Below are 17,807 nucleotides of genomic sequence, written 5' to 3'. Positions count from 1 at the left end.
ATTTGCTACCTGCAAATGCAAGTAGCAAATTTACTCGAGATTAGTAACAGCATAGTAGCATTGGTATAGGCACCTGACTGGGAGCAAAGTATGCTCTCAGTCAGCTGTCCAACAGGGGGAAGGAGATAGCTGATTGTCCCCGGGAGCTGTCTGCTGCCAGGATGGTCTCTGCCACAGGAAACCAGGCAGGGACTATGTCCCTCTGCCCTGGCAGCAGGGAGCTTCAAGCCTCTTACTCCAAGATCATGACTGGGGAGCAGGGGCAGGGAGACTTATCTCCCAGCACTGGCTCTGTAGCCACAGGGCTGGTGCTGGGAGACCCTGCGGTCACAGACCCAGTGTTGGGAGATAAGGATCTTCCAGCACCAGCCAGTGGTTACAGAGCTAGCACTCGGAGCTCCCCAAAGGCGGGGGCAGAGGAGCCTGTTCCCTGTCCAGCTTCATGAGTGTAGAGCTGGGGGAACAGGCTGGGGAGCTTGTCCCCCTCTTAGCCCTGCACTCATGGAGCTGGGCAGGGAACAAGCTCCCCACAGGCTGTTCCCCCCCAGCTCTGGGCTCACAGAGCTGAGCGGGAAACAAGCTGCTCAGCCTCCGCCCGGTGTATGACTGGCTGGGAACTGTCCTGGTCAGGGACAGGCTCCAGCCCTGTGCCCAATCCACTGCTCGAGCAGCAAGCTAGCTTCTAACTGCCCCACCAGGAGATTGGGGCAGGGGGTTGGGACTTGCCCCTCCCCTGTAACTCTTTCCAAGTCCCCTGCCCTGATCAAGGAGCCAGAGCCAGGAGCTCCCTGGTGCTGGAACAGGGGGACATTTGTCCCCACCTTAGCAGCAGACAGCCCCCGGCCTCCACCCAGGGCCAAGAGAAAGCTGTCTCCTGGTCCAGGGCTCTCCACTAGCCCCTGGGCTAGGACCCAGCAGGAGCCTTGCGCTGTACCTGGTGGCAGCAGGGACCTATTGCAGGGCTGCATAAAACTTGGTGCAAAGAGCAGCAAATCTTCTCCCTAACTGCTACGTGTGTAGACACCTGCCAAAAGCACTTACTCCAGAGTGGCTTACACCAGAGTAAAGTTAGGCTAGATCAAGTGCATGTGTAGATGGGCCCAATGCTGCAAATTTCAGTCTTATGGGTTAGAGTAGAGTAGTGACAAGCTTAATCTGTCATCCTTTGCCAACACCGGTAAGCAAAGGTTCACCTCTACCCAGGCTGAAAATTCAGGTAAGCTGCCCGTTGGTATAAGTTCTTTCTTTTCCAAGTGCTGCTTAGTTCAAAACTGCAAGACTGTATGAAACCTTTCTCCCCTCCCAAACAACAGAACTTTCTGGGACTGGGATGAAAGGAAAGGCAAAAAGGCCACAGGGAGCAGCAGCAGCAATGGAAGCATATACTTGGAGGTATGAATAAATAAGTGTCATCCCTTTGGGCCAGAGTACAAGGGAATATAAGCAAGGCAGATCCATCCCCAAGTTCTACTGAAGGAAAACATCCCGCTCGAGGTTGGAACTTGTGGGTGTAAGCCAGAGTTTCTAAGTCTGTTACTCTGCAGGAAAACAATGCCATCACCCTGAAAAGGCAGATGCTGTTCAAGGTCTTCCTCCAGGTCTTCCTTTAGCTATTCCATTAACCTCCAGCAAACAGAAAGGTTCAGATCCATTTCAAAATAGACTCATTCCTAGATTTTTTTTTAAGGTTAGGAGCTGCTGTTCTTGTCCAGTGATTCCTCATGAAGTTGAAGTTTTGTGGCTGAGCTAGAGCAGATGTTAGACAGCTAGGTCCTAATTTAGTACCTTTAAGTGATGGCCCAGCCATGGTGTCTAGGTGAGTTTGTGTGTCAGTGATGGAAATTAAGCAGATGTGCACCTTCTTTCCTGTCTGAACTTGCTTGGCTGCAGCTTCTTGCCCTTGGAACTCATGCTCACCTGCTAATTTAAAAAGCACTTTACTATCACAAGTCTGTGTGTAGGTATTTATAGATGACAAGCAATCAGCTCCTTCCCTTTTTTCTTACAGCAAATTTAGTTTCTCACCGTAAAGCAGAAGTTGGAATTCTTGACTTGCTTGTGGTTTTTTTATTCTCGGTGTTGAGAAACTGTGAAACTAGACCTGGACATCTGAAAATCTCCCCTTGAACACCAGGGAGGAGTAGGGAACCCAAAATATTTCCCTTTGACAGAGAGCAGGTTTAGGAAGACCTGAAATGAAGTATTTTCTAGAAATTATCAAGACAAAATTCAAACTATTTAACTTCTGGCTTTTGAATATATGCAATTATAATGCTTTTCCTGGCAGTGAGAAGGCTTTTTCCCATTAAACTGTATATTCCCTACTGATTTCAGTAAGTAAAATAAAGCCCTTTTTCTGTGTGCAAATTGTGTTTTCCTGATTTTCTTTTTCTAAATGAGCATTATCCAGCCTGACTGTGGCTGTTGTAAATAGAACCATGATCAATTTAGCAGTAAGTGAAATAGTCTTTTCTAATAAGTTCGTTGGAACAGGAACTGAGGCACTTTTCACTGCAAAGTTAACACCTTTCAGCTTAGACCTCACTGCAAATTAACACACAAGCTGGTTTTTGAAGCTGCTGACAAGTTGCACTAGCACCAGCTGTACATGTCAACGGGACTTGAGTTATGACTAAAGTTAACTCTGCAGCCAAGACAAACCCTGAGTCTGCCTAAGTGTGTGCACTAAAGGAGTGCAGCACAATAGGGGTCCAATCCCTGTAGAGGCTACTGCAGAAATAATGCGTTTAATCTAACAAAAATGCCTTTCTTCATGTTGAAATTTGCCTGCTTTAGAAATGCAATGGACTAATGTTCTTTGAACTCCTTCCCTTCCCCACAGCACGCTACAAGTGAAAGTCTTGGAGAAGCAGAATTTATTAGATGTGAATGCAGCCAACCAACCTTTGAAGTCCATAAAGATGTGCCTTAACCAGCCCACCCAGTGGAATCTGAGTTTTGCAGCAGCCTCTCTCGCCAGCTGTAAAGTTTTTAACCAAAATCTCAAAAGTGATGAGAACAAATAGATTGCAGCTCTTCTTGCACTATTGTTTTGTACATTGTTCTTGATTTATTCTGCTGAATAATTAGCATTTGTTACATTGATCTTGAAACGATCTTGTGTGATTTGGCTTTATATTAATCACTAGCATTATCCATTTTGATGTACTCTTTGTATTTTTTTTTTTTACATGAGGTTTTGCATCTGACCATCATGGAATTTTGCAGTACAAATCTTCTGTCAGAATCAGATGTTTCCCTTTTAATAGTATTGTGATTTTTCTATGTCCTTTCAATTGCCCAATTTTATTTTTTTGCACAAAAGTTAATATATTTTATGTAATATATGACATCAGTCATTTAACTGTGCCAAGGCTTATGGTGATCGAGCTTCCTATCACTTCTTCAAAATGGGGAGACTGGCTACCTCGAAGAAAAGCAGTAAGAGATGGCAAAAGGTAATCAAAAAGGGTCCTCCATAAATGTTGGAAACATATAGAACACCGCTTCAGATGATGTAGTAAGTTTTCATTTTTTGAGGAAGGTTTCTTTTGGTTCCCCCTCCCATTTAGCCTATGAACTTTTGTGTGCCAGTGTTTCAAAGCTGTAGAGTCTAAAAAGGCCACCAACGTAAAAGAAATCTCTTGAAAGATTGTTATTCAACAAACCTGTATCTGCACTTTTGAGGTTTCTACTGCAGTGGCCTATTTTTTCCCCTTTGTTTCTATGAATTTATGCCTGTCAGGAATTAAAGTGGATGTAAACCCTTTTCCACTGTCATGGTTTTATTGCAGTTTAGAAATTAATTGTATTTTTCAAAATCATACATTTGTGTAGGAGTAAGTCTTTACTACCTACATTCCAAGGGTAAATCAGCTTCAGCTGTGGTTATACAAAACTTCTTATAAAAGGTATGCATACATTAATTCAAGAATACAGTACTGGTACTTAAAGAGGAACCTACTTCACTTCTTCCTTTACTTCAGGGAGAGCTAAAGGTTTCTTAATTCACGAAGTTCTTCATCTGTTACTTCCTGAGACTCAAGTGTCACGTACCTGGAAAAAAGCTTACTTCTCAGACAGCGGTGTATGTTTACAAATGCACCTGAACTTACTTGTAATCTAAATTCAACCCCTGGCCAGCAGGCCAGATCTGGATCTCTATGAAGACCAAAGTTGCAAAGATGTAGTCTTTTCTCATGGGGTTTAGTTAGTCACTGGTACAGGTCAGTACTTGAAACACTTCAGCCACATTTTATAAGAATTCACAGCCACAAGAGATTCCTGAGAGTTATTAAGCCACTCATATGTCAGACAGCAGAAAATAAGATTACAGAATACAGAGAGATCATAACAGAGCCTTGTTACCCAGAGAAACGTGTAGCTCTTGATGATCTAGGAGAGGTATTCAACCCCTGGCTTATGGGCCGGATCCAGCCTACAGTCTCCTGGTTACCCACCTAAATTTTCAGGCCCCACATGAATACAGCCTCAGCAAAGTTGTTCCCATGCAGTTGAGTTCCAGCCAAGCCAGCACCAGACCCTGGATTGCCACCCCATCACACCCAGCTGGATCCAGCTCACAGGCCAGCCTGGTACTGCCCATCTGGCTGAAGGGTGACAAGGTTGGGCAATACTGATCTAGCATCATGTCACACATTCAACTTAATTTAACTACACTGAGTGCAGTTAAAAACATGAACAAATGCTACATGGCATTGCAAAGTTGCTCTAATTTAGGTGAGAATTATCCAACAAAGCAACTTTAATAAGTCACAGCATTCCAATAACTGGCAACCATTGCAAGCGTACATGGGGCCACACCCCTAATGGGCAAAGATACCTGACAAGCATTTAAAACGAAGCATGGCTGGCACTGTCCCCAGCCACTTCCAGCTTGTGTGTCCAGGTGCCTATTTACATCTGGCTTGACTGTGGTTCCCCTTGAATTCATGTCTTGAGATCTGTACCAAACACCTGAATGGCTCTGCCACCGTGTACCTGTACCAACCTCAGGTTCTATGAAGGACTCAGTCAGGACACGCCTGATGTGGAGTCTCCCAGCATAGAGAGCAAAGCACTCTGTTATGTTCATAGCAATCTGTTTGCTATAGAGAAACATTATGACCCTTCATCCCTTTCAGACTTTCTGAGGATGTACTGTAACTTCTTAATTTGAGCAGCAGGAAAATCAGGAAACAGCCCTACTGAATTAAAAAAAAAACAAAAAAACAAACCACACAAAATACATACTTCAGTGAAATCAGCAACCTTGTCATCAGCAGTATCAATGTACTACAAATCAAGATACTCTAAGCATTTGTTACCATACAGGTAAACCCCCGCTTAACACTGTGTCACTTAGCACTATTTCACTGTAACTCATTTTCCATTGATACCCGATTCCACTTAGCGGTCAGCGAGTTTTGTTATAACACTCGCAGTTGCCATCTTGGGTCATTATAAACACTTTCAGTCGACATCTTCGGTCTTCAAAAACATTGTTTTGTTTAACGCTCATTTTTTCAAGAACCAATTAAGAGTGCTAAGCGGGGATTGCCTGTAAAAACAGAGTAAAACCCAGAGATTATTTGATAAGTTTATAAAAGTGTAGATCACAATTAAGTTATTTAGACAGATTTGGGATCTTGCTTGTAGGGGTGCACCAAAAAAGATTTTCTTGGCCAATACCAGTAGCTGATTCTTCGCCAGGCATACTGGCCAATGCAGATCAGATAAGTGATTTACAGGAATTCAGCTGGGCAGCGTGGAGAGCAGCACCCTGCAGGTAAGTGTGGAGGGAACTGGGGCATGCAGATCAAGGCCCTCACAGTGAAGAAGGGAGTGGATCAGGGGGCGTTGCCCAGCCAGGGTGGTGAATGGGACCCCAGGACCAGGGCAGGGAATGTGACAGAGCCATGGGTGCCTCGTCCTTGGGATCAGCATCCTCGTGCTTAAAGATGGCAGGGGGCACTTGAACTAAAGCTTGTCAAATGAGCTTTAGTTCAAGCATGCCACCACTTTTAGGTGCAGGGACACTTCTAACCAGAGCCATGCAGGGCGAGGGCAGTTGAAGGCTGCCCGCTGTGGGCTCAGGTCTCTTTGCCTTCCTGGCAGCAGAGGCACAAATCACCACCACCACCACTGCTGGACCTGCAGAAGGTACATGGCCAGCACGTGGCTCCTGGGGCAAAGGCAACAAGGCGGACAGCCCTAAGTCCACAGCAGGCAGCTAGCTTGCATGCCGCACACAAATCCAGGGGTGCACATGCCCCCCCATGCCTCCCCCAGGGGTGCACGCAACAGCAGGGAGCTGCAACCTCTTCTCCACGCCCCTCCCACCCCACACCTCCCTGGATGAACCACCCACAGCTGTTCTGCTCCCTGCCCTGGGCCCCATTCACTGCCCTGGCTGGGCAGCACCCCCAGCCCGCCTCTGCCTCATCCTGGGATCCTCAATCTTCCACCCCCCCATGCCCCTTCCCCTACACAGACTTACCTGCATGGTACTGCTTTCCACACTGCCTGGCTGCATTCCTGGCCACATGCGTGAGGCTGCGCGCGTACACATTGCATCTGGGGCCCCGGCCATAAGACGCATTATATTTATCGATATATTATCAGGTACACTGGCCAAAAAAAGCCAGTAGCCAATAATGTTCATTTTCCTTTTAATCGGTGATCTGATATGGTATGGCTATGCCAGTCCATCTCTACTTTTTTGAGCAGCAAGGACGAGGAGGCTTTGCCTGAAAAAGGATAACAAGGTAACAAGTTTTGCAATTTCTAGATAAGACCACTGGACTTTTCTTGAAGATTAATTAGTAACTGTAAACTTAAGAATATTCTGAATTTCAGTGGAAGTGCAACAATATCGAGTCTGACACGCCAATAATACGTCGAAGTATTGGGGGGTTTTTACTGTTTTTAGGTACCCATACAAGAAATGCAGAGGGAGAACCATAGTGATTTTTTGAAACCAATACAATATTGATTCTAGATAATGACATGAAAATTAAGACATTGGGTTCCCCTCCCCTGCTCTTTCCCCACGAGGCATTTAGGATTACATTTAGAGTTATTTAACACTGTTCACGTTCTTGAAAAAAAACTATTAGTCTCTACTTTTGTACTGTGGTTTCTTAGCTTTAAACCTAAGTCACAAAAAGCAGTGAGGACAACTACCCACCTTTCTGATATGTCATCAGTTTTTCAGGTATTTGAGCAGAGTTTAAAAAAATAAAATCACACTATGACAATGGGCAGAAAAGGATCTGGCCTTGTATTTTAAATATTGTACATAATCAATATATCTGTGTCTGCAGGAAGGATTGACCAGAATTAATGTCCATTTATGCTAGAGGTGGGCAATTATTTGGGCTGGAAGGAAGAGTTACTTTGAACTGTTGTGAGCTAGCAAGTGGGGGGGCTGGGCAGGTGTTGACCCAACAGAGCAGAGCAGAGCAGAGCAGGGGCAGTGCAAAAATTCCTTTCCAGGCCCATGATCCCAGCCCCACCTACCCATAGCACCATCCCATCTGCCCAGCTCAGCATGCCCTGCCCACATGGCCCAGGCCAGTCTCCATGGAAACCCCACCTGCCTACCCATCTACTCCACCCAATGCCCCCAGCAATGGGTGCAGGGCAGACAGGCTGAGGTGGCTGAGCAGTGGGGCCAGAGTGGTGGCAGCAACGGAGACATGGGCAGCAGCAGCAGCTAGGCAGGGGGCTGCCAGGAAGCAAGTCTGGATGCCACACCGCCCGTGCCCTCTACGTGCTCCACAGCCCGGACTGCCCCCATGCCAGGTGCGGCCAAGGGACCTAACACATGGGCCAGACAGAATCCCTTAGCAGGCTGACTCTAGCCACAGGCTGTACTTTGCCCACCCCTGATTTATCCCATATATCAATAATAAAATAACCAGGTCTCCTCTCTTCACATCTAGAAAATAAGCAAGCCCATAAATAATAAAAATAGACACATTAAGATGTACTAATTCTGGAAAACCCATCACAATTTATAGCTTGCTGCCTGTGTGGCATTAAACACAACCAGAAACACAACAGTGAGCTTTGAAATATGAAAAGCACTACTGCTATTTCACAGTAACAGAACCTTTCAAATGAAAATTTTAAAGGCACTTTTCTTTTTTAAAAGGTAAAATCAGAAACCAAGTTTTAGTAAAATTTTATACTTTTATTATGCAAACAAAATCATTTTTGTAACTTTGGAATGACTGTCAAAATTAAAAGTAGTTTAAAGTTAAATGGGAGCTTCAGAATTTAAAAACAGTTAAAATATACAAAAAGAGTAAAAAACAGGATTTAAAGCAAAACAGCTTATTTTTGGAAGCCCCTTATAAAGAGCTACAAGAGTTTATTAAAGAACTCTTCTCCCTTGGTCTTCACTCATCTGCCGCTTCATTAATAAGTCCTGTAAGATTCATCCTTGTTTTTTCAATTGCTGCTGTTTTCGCTCGTCTGGATGGTCTCGAACTTGGCACGGAAACTGGTTCTGGAACTTCGTCCCCACTAACATATTTAAGAGGGCCACAAACAAAACTGTAAGTAAATTTAAATTTAATAAAATATACAGCCTTCAAAATACAAAATAAGATGTATTGTTTTTAAAGAATAAAAAAAATGCTGCTCTACATATAGCTTAATATTTTTGAACAGCTACGTATCAGTCCAAAAACACCACAATCACTACAGAGGATTAACCAAATGTTGACAGTTGCAAAGTATATGTAAAAGCTGTCATTTTACCACAAGGGTACATACGAGTAAACAAAGTATTCAAGCAAATGAAAAGGTCTGTTCAGGATCACACTGAAGTTAATGGGGCATCTGTTTGATCACACACCCACAGACAGTAAAGTTCCAAGGAAATTAACAGGCTGGAATGCCATTTATACCTGACAAAGCAGGATGAGGAGGACTGCATTGTGTTTAGTTTATTGCCAAATGCCAATCTCAGAAAGCCTATCAATTTACTAAGGTGCTGGACTCAGTCATTTATTTCATGCCAATATGCAAAAAAGAATATAAATTATATCAGGACCAGAAACAGATGAATGTGCAACTATTGGGGGATACTCATACAGTAACCAGCTATTATTCTAACTCACTACCAGGGGGCATAGGAGGCAGATAACAGCCCATCTGCCTTTAGCAAATGGACAAGACAAAATATAAACCAAATAAAATTACACTGGGTTCTTATCCCTGATACTTTCAGGGGAATCCTCCATCAAATAGGACAAAGCTATCCGAGGTTAAGGGGTCTGCATCATGTCTGCTGTTTTTTTTCTAGCCTAACAGATTACACCAGTGGAAAGGTTTTATTTGTCCAAAGCTTACTTGCTATTTTTCAATTTAAGCTATATACATTAGCAATTCATGTGTAAAACTTACCTTTCACTGTCAAACTCTATAGTTTTATTTCTTCGTCTTTTATTCATGGCTTCTGTAGTTACTTTTCTTCGTCCTAAAACAGAAGTAAAAGTTACCAGCAAAACTACACTGTTCCTTATATTCAAAACAACTCCATAGCTTTAAATGGCTAGCAACTTTTCATTTTACCTCCCCTACTTTTTCCAATGCCAATCCCTAGGTTTACTAAGTATGATGCCTGACCAAAGAAGACTTATTTCAGGTTAAGTCAGTCAGTCAGTTAAGATGTACTCACAACATCAGCTCCTTCAAGTGGAAGTGGCCAGCCACTGAATCTAGGGCCTTGTGGTGCCAGTGGACATGATCCCTGGCAGCTGGGGGGCAAGCCAGGGCTGCAAGACAGCCTTTGGTAAGCCTGTGGCCATCTAGCCAGCCTCTGCCCTGTGTGGAGCCAGCCCATGGCACCAGCCAAGTTCAACACCTCTGCACTATATTAAGAGACACTATCGTGAAGTGGGATGAAGCAGACCTAGAAGTACCAATCTGCACAACCAGAGATACCATTACTTTACCTTAGATGATGACTGAATTCTTGTTGGCCCCTAAACCCTAGGGTCATTGCCTCGCTCACAGATGGGGATCTTGGGGGGGGGGGGGGGGGGGGGGGGGAGAAGAGAAGAGGAGTTGTTTGCTGTTTTTGAGGGTGAGACTGAAACTTTATGCTCATGTATTGATGAACCTAGTGTTGCCCCCATGAGCTTCTCCACCAGAAGTAGCTTCAGTCTAGATCTGTGGTGCTCAGATGAATGGTTCAGAGCCTTTGTACGGGCTGGATCAGGCCTTGGGGGTCCAGTACCACCCTTCCCTGCCCTGCCTGCTGATATTGGACCCTGGGAGCCCAGCCCACCCCCACTCCACTGCACATTGGGATCAGGCCCTTGGACCCAGCATCACTCTTTCAAAGCCCTCTATGCTGGGATTGGGCACTGAGGCGCAGCACCAACCTGCCCAGGCCTGCACACGGATGGGGCACTGGATCCAGTGCATAGGGGCCAGGGCTCCCCACGGATCTAGAGATTTGGCATCAGAGGAGCAGTGCCAGTGCCACCTCCAAATTTCCAGACCTATGAGAAGCCAGGTGGGGCAGATGACAGCACTGCAGGTCATATCTGGCCCATGGGCTGGAGGTTGAACACTCCTGGCCTAGACGACCAAGATATTTGCGTGCATCTCTCAAATGGCTTACAAGCTGTGCACCTGATATGGTTGCCCCCTCAAAGGCACTTATGACTCCATTTTAAAAAGTTACCCCACCACAAGAGGGGGGTGATTTAGAGCTAGAGAATCTAGCCAGTGCAGCTCCCCTGGGATTAAACTAATTTACCTAAGCTAAGCATGTGGATGTGTGTAAACAAATCAAGCTCCGAACAAGCTCAGAGCAGAAGATACTGGCTGAGGCATCCTAGTGACACGTGCTGCCAACACTGACGCAAGGGTGATATAGACAAGTTCTTCCAGTTCCAGGTCAGGAGGATGCAAGTGGCATGTGGAGTTCTGTTCATGCCCTCTGGAGGGAGATCATGCCTGCAGGCTGCATATGTGACTACTACCAGACACTGCTGATGAAAACAGTCAATCTCCTTTACAGAAGATGCATATTCACAGTACAAGTAGACTCCACATGGAGAGGCTCAAATTAATTTCTCAAGTTTTTAAACACCTTCTTATTCATTCAGAAATGTGATGTTCAGTGCCCAGTGATAAAATTTACTCTGCAGTAACAAACAACATGATATACTTGACATTGTGTTATTATGAATAAAGTACAGAACTGTCAAGCACAAGTAGAAACTTCTTATAAGCCACAGTTCCAATTTCCAGAGCCACAATCACAGATAACATAGCACTGCTTTATCCTGGGCAAGTTAACCATTTAAGGAAAATATTTAGCTTAAAATGTACAGAATGCTTTATTGAGCAAAATAAACTCAATGTGGGAAGTCTCTAGCGTCATTCAAGTTTGTAAACTGGATTTGAATTTCAAACATCTTCATTAAAATAATGACACTTCTGCAGGCAACTACCATATTCTAAGAAGTAACAATATTGATGACACCAGGAAGGTGATGTCATATTACAATATTAGACTACTGGAAAATGAATGGTAAATCACAGTTGCTCAAACTTGAACAAAAACCCTACCACCCTGAGAATTTAAAACATGTCAAAGAACTACACTGCATGTAGGCTTTACAAAAAATCTATATTTTTTTCCTTTAAAGGAGGGCTGCCCAAGAGACAGCCCACAAGCCATGTACAGCCTACAAGAGATTAATTTGCAGCTATCGGCATCCACCCACCTGATGCTCCCCCACTCACTGGCTTCAGCAGAAGTAGGAGCCACTTTTGACTCCAGGCTTCCCATCCTTCAGATTTCTGCTTCCTGCCCCACCCCAGCAGATGGGAGGAAGCAGAATGGAACAGCCATGATGCCTGGGAAGCCTATGGCATGGAGCATTAGTGCAGTGCAGATGAGGAGTTTGTGCCCTGGGAGCTGAAAGTGAGACTGGGGCACCTGTGTCCATGCACATGGTGGTGGTGGAGGGGGAAGTAGCACTCATGTTATTGGTACAGTGGAGGGGGACAAGGAATGCCTATGTGCATGGTGCAAGGGTGGGGGCAGAACTGGGATAGACATGACCTATGGCCCATGGGCCACACTGCTGCAGCCCCCCACAGCATGAATCCCACAACCTAAGTTGGGCAGCCCTGATTTAAAGTAATAGATAATGAGCTACCAAAACCTGAAGTTAGCGCATACCTCCATTCGTCTTGCAACTGGTAGATTTCATCTTTCTGGTTGCATTTTGTTTATCATCTTCATTAACAGGAGTTTGATCAGTTGCTTTCTTCTCTTCTGTTTAACAGAACAGTACATCAGAAGAAATCATAGCAGTTCTTTAAAAAACTAAAATAAAGACTTCCGTTATAATTTTTTAAAACTTTCAGTCCCATTTTTTTTTTCTAAACTAAAAGTGGACATAAAGATAATGGGAATCCTGGCAGAGTGGGTATTTTATCCCCAGGATACTAGACTGCTGCCACAGGAAGGTGCATTCTGAAATATAAAATTCCAAGTCTTTTTGTGGGAATTTTGTATTAAAAAGTGTTAGCTAGAAGCAGAAGCAGCAGAAAGCTGTGTAGCACTTCTTAACTAACACATTTATTTTTGACTACCAGCACTCCTGAACTATCAGTACAAGAGCTGATGGAATTCAAGCCCTGATACAGCCTACCGATGTGGCAGAAGAAACAAACCATTGAGACCAGCAGACCAAAGAAGTGGTCTTCAAAAACAGCTTAAGACAGATGCTTAGATATTTAGGTAAGAAACTGGGTCACGGCTTTAAGCCAACTTTTTAGTCAGGTTCGATTTAACAATGTACTACCATATTTATTCACATATCACAAGTCCCCAAATAAGACATGCACATTGTTTTGAAAAAGCTGAACAAAGAAAAAGATTTTTCCTTGAGAAAAAGGGTGAGGGAGTGAGTAATATCTTACATGCCACTCCAGGCATGTGGAGCAGGGGCAAAGTCTTTCCCTCAGTCTCATTCCCTCCACCCCAGCTTAGAGATGCTGCTGCTGAAAAAGATACAGGATTTACTCTGACAGCCATAGCTTAGATGTATGTAACTGAGAATGCAAAAACCTTAATTCAGCAGGATCGGAGAGAAAAGTAGATTCTCAGATGTTGACAGGTACCAAGGGGAGGGGGAATGAGGATGAGCAGAAGAATCTTAACACAACTCCTGCAGAAACCAGTGTCCTCATTGAAGATGCAACCCAATTTTCCTTATCTAATCTTTGAGGAAAAGGCGAGTATAGTATTTGAATAAATACAAGCTATCCCAAGAAAAGCTACATTATGAGACCAGGAGCTGCTAACAGATAGTACCTGGGCTACTTGTAGTACAGGGATTGAAAAAAAATACAGAGATTATTGCTGCTACACAGACTACAGAGAATGAAAAGTCTTCTTTCTACCATCATTACGCATTTAAACAAGACCCAAATCTGGCTCTAAATGTGGAAGTTAACAACAAGGAGATGACACTGCTATTTGTACTATGTTATAAAATGCTGTCTTAAAAAAAATACAAAAAAAATTTGAGGAAAAATGCAGAAAGTCGATTGCAAACAAAAAAGGAATTGAAAGTTATCTAGTTGCATCTTGGCCAGGTTATGTCTATGCCAATTAGTGGACACTAGTAGTCAGGAGACTGACAACTCCTCAACTATCTATTAAACAAAAGGTCCCCTAGCTGGCATCATCTTTATAAAGGAACTGTTGTGGAGAGAAATCTCTGACACTGTTTTTAAAAGAAGGAACAGGGAAACTAGGTAAAAAGCCAACAGAAAAATCAGAAAGACTAGCCTAATGTTGCAGAGTATTTTAAAAGCGCAACATTTGCTAAATACTTCTTGGATACTTTAAAGTTTTCATGATAAAGAGAGAAGAATTTACCGTTTTAGTTAGATAACTACTTATGCCATTCAGAGATTCATTCATCCTCTTGCTAAATTACTTTCATTACATACCATCCTCAATTTGATTAACATCTTCTGATGTTGTGGTGCCAGTGTCCTGCACAACTGCAGAGTGGTCTTTGCCCATGTCATTATGTTTTCTTAAATCTGTCTTGATTTTCTCAATAGCTCTTTGACACAACTTATCTTTCACTTTCTGTGGAAGAAATATTTCACATTAATATTGCTTAATTATACACTAATTGTTTCTATACATTTTCCATGAATTAGTATCTTAGAGTCATAGTCCCTTAAATATGGTAAAATTTAACAAGCTCCAGGTGTTTCACAGACACAAATTACTTGTACTAAAAGCAAAGCACTTCTTATTAATTACTGTCACTACCCAAGTATTGGTTAATTAGTTAGTTACCAATTACTGGCCCAAGATTAATTACTTAAGAAACAAGAGAGCGACTAGGTTAAGCCAAAGTTGTTAAGTCTAGATTCAATTCAAGAATATGACTACTTTAAAATCAATGTTGCCCCTTGGTTCCATTTTATAATTAGCAACCTAAAAAAGAAGGATAAGTAGCATGACCCCCTACACCTTCATACTTTTGTAAGCCATGTCTGTGGTTCAGTCAGCTATCAGAACTTCTGGAAATAAATATGCTGACTGACACCCCATTAATGACTTTGTAGGAGAAGACGTGCCATCTTTGATAACATCATTGCATACAATCATACAGGAGAGCTCTAAAAGACTACAATTTAAATGTTATGATTTATTTGGTTAAACAAAGCAGCAAACACTAAGAATACGCAAGACATTCAGTGTATAAATGCACTGCACTAGACCAGGGGTTGGCAAACTATGGCCCCCCCAAGCCATGTAATCTGGCCCACAAATCTTCTGCATCATTGTGTTTTGCCTGCACAGCAGCCAGACAGCAGCAAAACTGCTGGGGGGGACGTGAACGCAGCATAGCTTGGAGCTAAGCGCCATTAAAGTAGCCCCCCACCAAACACTGCCAACTCCTGTGCCAAACTAAGGAGAGGCTGGTATGTTCCAGGTATGCGTATCATCACTTTGAAAAGGAACACTGGCAGTTGGCCCACCCTTGGCCCCTGGTTCACTTTTACTGAGACCGCTACAACCAGCTGAAGAGAAATCAGAGGTAAATCAAATGGCGCAGACTCTGGCATATACAGATGCTGTGGCACTCTTCCCACAAGCGCACATCTTTTTTAAACCCATATATGATCTTACAGTCCTTGCATCTCAGCTTCTCTGAAATTTATTGCTCTTTCCCTTCTACCTAATCTGGGTATGACTGCTTTCACTTCTAGCCTTTATCCACATTATCTTTCTGTTACTCCTTACCTATCCACCCCCACCTCAGTTCAAACCAAAGTCCCTTCCTGCTGCCTAAGGAGCCTGAAGTTAAGTACATGTGTAAGCACTGTGAGAAGACTGAACAGAGATAAATCTTAATCTCTCATTCAACTGCAAGTATTTCCAGTAGCTATTCTATCATCTGGGCTGTAAAGGACTCATTCAATTTTATTTACATTTAATGAAATAAGCTCCAGCACATCCATCATAAATCTTACTGTTATGGCAAATTTAACGCAGGGCATGCTGCTTCAGCTTATTCTACTGCCTGGAGTGGTTAAATATATTTAAATCATAAAACAGTTTATAGTAGTCTTTAAGTTTAAAGATTTTCTAAATTCATTTTTAATGCAATGTTTAAAATAAAGACTTCCATATAAAGAAAAACCCACCCACTTTCATAACTCAAACAAATACTTTAAAGAAAACAAATTTATCTACTTTAAAAATTCAAAATTTTTAGCCATTAATGTTAACATCAAGTGTTATGCAGATTATTTACTTAGTACCTACCTCAAGAATCTCATCAAATAGAATCAAAAGATCCTTTATGGAGTATTTACTGAGTTCTAAAGAACTCAAGGCTTTCGCATAAATACGAACATCTGGTGCTGTTGGGTCCATTAAGATTGCGTTGCAAATTTTCATGGCTAAGCTGTCATGTACTGTCAAATTCTGGAAGAGTCACAAGAATAATGTGCAAACTGGTTGTAAGTTACTTACAGAAGAAGACAGTGAAAAAGGTTAGCACTTGAGGAATCAATTATATTAAATAGTAAAAACAGGTTCTCAAAAAGCAGCATTTAAGTCAATCCAACTAACGTATGCTTCCTTGCCTGGCTTTATACGCAACAGCTTCTATTAAAAATTTAGTAGGTTAGCGTACAACAGCAAACTAGAGAAATCATTTGTGGTGACCCCTCAATTCCTTCAGATGAGGAATAATAGAAAAGGACTGCGGAGACAGAGTACTGGCAATGACTGGGTTGGGGAATTTCTTATTCTGTCATCACAAATATCCAAGAACCCTGACACACATGATATTTAAGATGCGATTAACAAGTAACCTAGCCATATGATCAAGTAAATTTAAGGCATGATAATATAATAAATGAGCCACAAAGTAATTCCATATGCGTAACAACTTTGTGACCTGTTTGCATCATGCTTTAAATCAGGGATGGCCAATTATTTTGGATGGCATGCTATTTAACAAGTTTTGGTGAGCTGTAGAAGGACATACAATCTTTCAGACGATAGGATTTCTAAAATGTATAGGTAAAAACAAATCGTGTATTAAAACACAAACATCTACTATAACATATTTTAATTTCAAAAAAATAATTTTGTCCTGGTTTATGTTTTTCTGAGTAGTGTATATAAAGGCAATTGGATAACTCCTCAAAATAAAGTTTTACTCTTGTATGGGGGGGTGGGGGGAATGGGATGACATGCAGGGGGGGGGGGGGGGGGGGTGAGGGCACTGGCCACACACTAGGTCCTAGGAGCTGGCCAGGGGTGACAGGAGGGAGGGAGGAGGTGAATGCAGCAGAGCTCACCCAGGTGGTTCAGCACAGGTGCAGTCTGCCCCCACTAGCCAGCCCACAGCTGACCCTGCAGTGCTCTGCATGGGGCTGAGCCCTGCCTGCTCTCACCCAGGCCAGCCCACACCACAATCCCACCTGCCAGTGGCACCACTCTGGCCCTGGCCAGAGCACACAGCTTCCCAGTGGGGCTGTCTTCCACCCACTCGGCTGCCCACAGGTGGCTGCTCATCATTCCAGACAGGTGGAGTGCGTGGAAGATGTTGGGAGCATGTAACCCACACCACACACTGGGTCAGGAGCCACCCAACTGCAGCTTCTCCCCTATGCTACCTGCTGCCCAGAGTGGCACAGCAAGGTCAGGAGAAGGAGGAAGAGGAAGCCAAGCAGTACCTGGGTAGCTGCAGCAGCAGTGGAAGCAGCCCATCTCGAAAGCTGCATGTGCTGGATGGGGCCATTGCAGGGCACAGGGTGGGTGTGGGCTGGAATGCTTCACAGGCTGCCCTGAGCAGGACTTGGTCCCATGCGGAGCACCACAGGTGAGAGCTCCAGGCCAGATACAAATCAATTGGCAGGCTGAATTCAGCCCATTGACAGTACTTTGCCTACCCTTGATTTAAACTGGACATGTGTCTGGTTGGGTTTGACCTATGACAGGTCACAACACTCAACTGAGGATCCAGCATGGAGACACACCCATCATCTATCCAACCAGGCTAGAGGCAGAAGTCTAGAGTCCCTAACTCCAGGACATGTAAAACCATGTGTGCAACTCATCTTCAGGCAGAGGGACCCCAGAATCAGACTGCCACAGCCAGAACTCAGGGTCCCCATTCACTGGGACCCGTAAACACCCTGTGTGCCCCTCAGCTGGGGTTTTGACTGGACTGATTTTCAGCTATGGCTGGGGACTAGACTGCTTTGGTCCCCAGCCC

At 43.6% G+C, this 17,807-nt stretch overlaps 2 protein-coding genes across 6 annotated transcripts in view; one reads left to right on the top strand and one right to left on the bottom strand.

Annotated features, from left to right (window-relative positions):
- Nucleotides 1–3,769, top strand: part of LCORL (ligand dependent nuclear receptor corepressor like) — a 194,292-nt gene extending 190,523 nt beyond the window's left edge. Inside the window, exon 7 of one of the 2 annotated variants that reach the window (XM_014607685.3) lies at nucleotides 2,843–3,769. In XM_014607685.3, coding sequence (XP_014463171.1) covers nucleotides 2,843–3,026 — 184 coding nt within the window. In that variant the 3' untranslated portion in view covers nucleotides 3,027–3,769. The remainder of the gene's footprint in view (nucleotides 1–2,842) is intronic. The other variant, XM_059721601.1, reaches the window with a different exon arrangement.
- Nucleotides 3,770–8,176: 4,407 nt separating this feature from the next.
- Nucleotides 8,177–17,807, bottom strand: part of NCAPG (non-SMC condensin I complex subunit G) — a 39,830-nt gene continuing 30,199 nt past the window's right edge. For 3 of the 4 annotated variants that reach the window (XM_019480045.2, XM_019480053.2, XM_019480059.2), the window contains 5 exons: nucleotides 15,842–16,003; nucleotides 14,002–14,146; nucleotides 12,218–12,313; nucleotides 9,418–9,490; nucleotides 8,177–8,562 (listed from right to left, as the gene is read on the bottom strand). In XM_019480045.2, coding sequence (XP_019335590.1) covers nucleotides 8,406–8,562; nucleotides 9,418–9,490; nucleotides 12,218–12,313; nucleotides 14,002–14,146; nucleotides 15,842–16,003 — 633 coding nt within the window. In that variant the 3' untranslated portion in view covers nucleotides 8,177–8,405. The remainder of the gene's footprint in view (nucleotides 8,563–9,417; nucleotides 9,491–12,217; nucleotides 12,314–14,001; nucleotides 14,147–15,841; nucleotides 16,004–17,807) is intronic. The other variant, XM_006267224.3, reaches the window with a different exon arrangement.

The sequence above is a fragment of the Alligator mississippiensis genome, chromosome 2, assembly GCF_030867095.1.
Source record: "Alligator mississippiensis isolate rAllMis1 chromosome 2, rAllMis1, whole genome shotgun sequence".
Lineage (NCBI taxonomy): Eukaryota > Metazoa > Chordata > Crocodylia > Alligatoridae > Alligator > Alligator mississippiensis.
The sequence above is the reverse complement of the archived record's forward strand: the minus strand, read 5'-3'. Positions and strand labels throughout refer to the sequence as shown.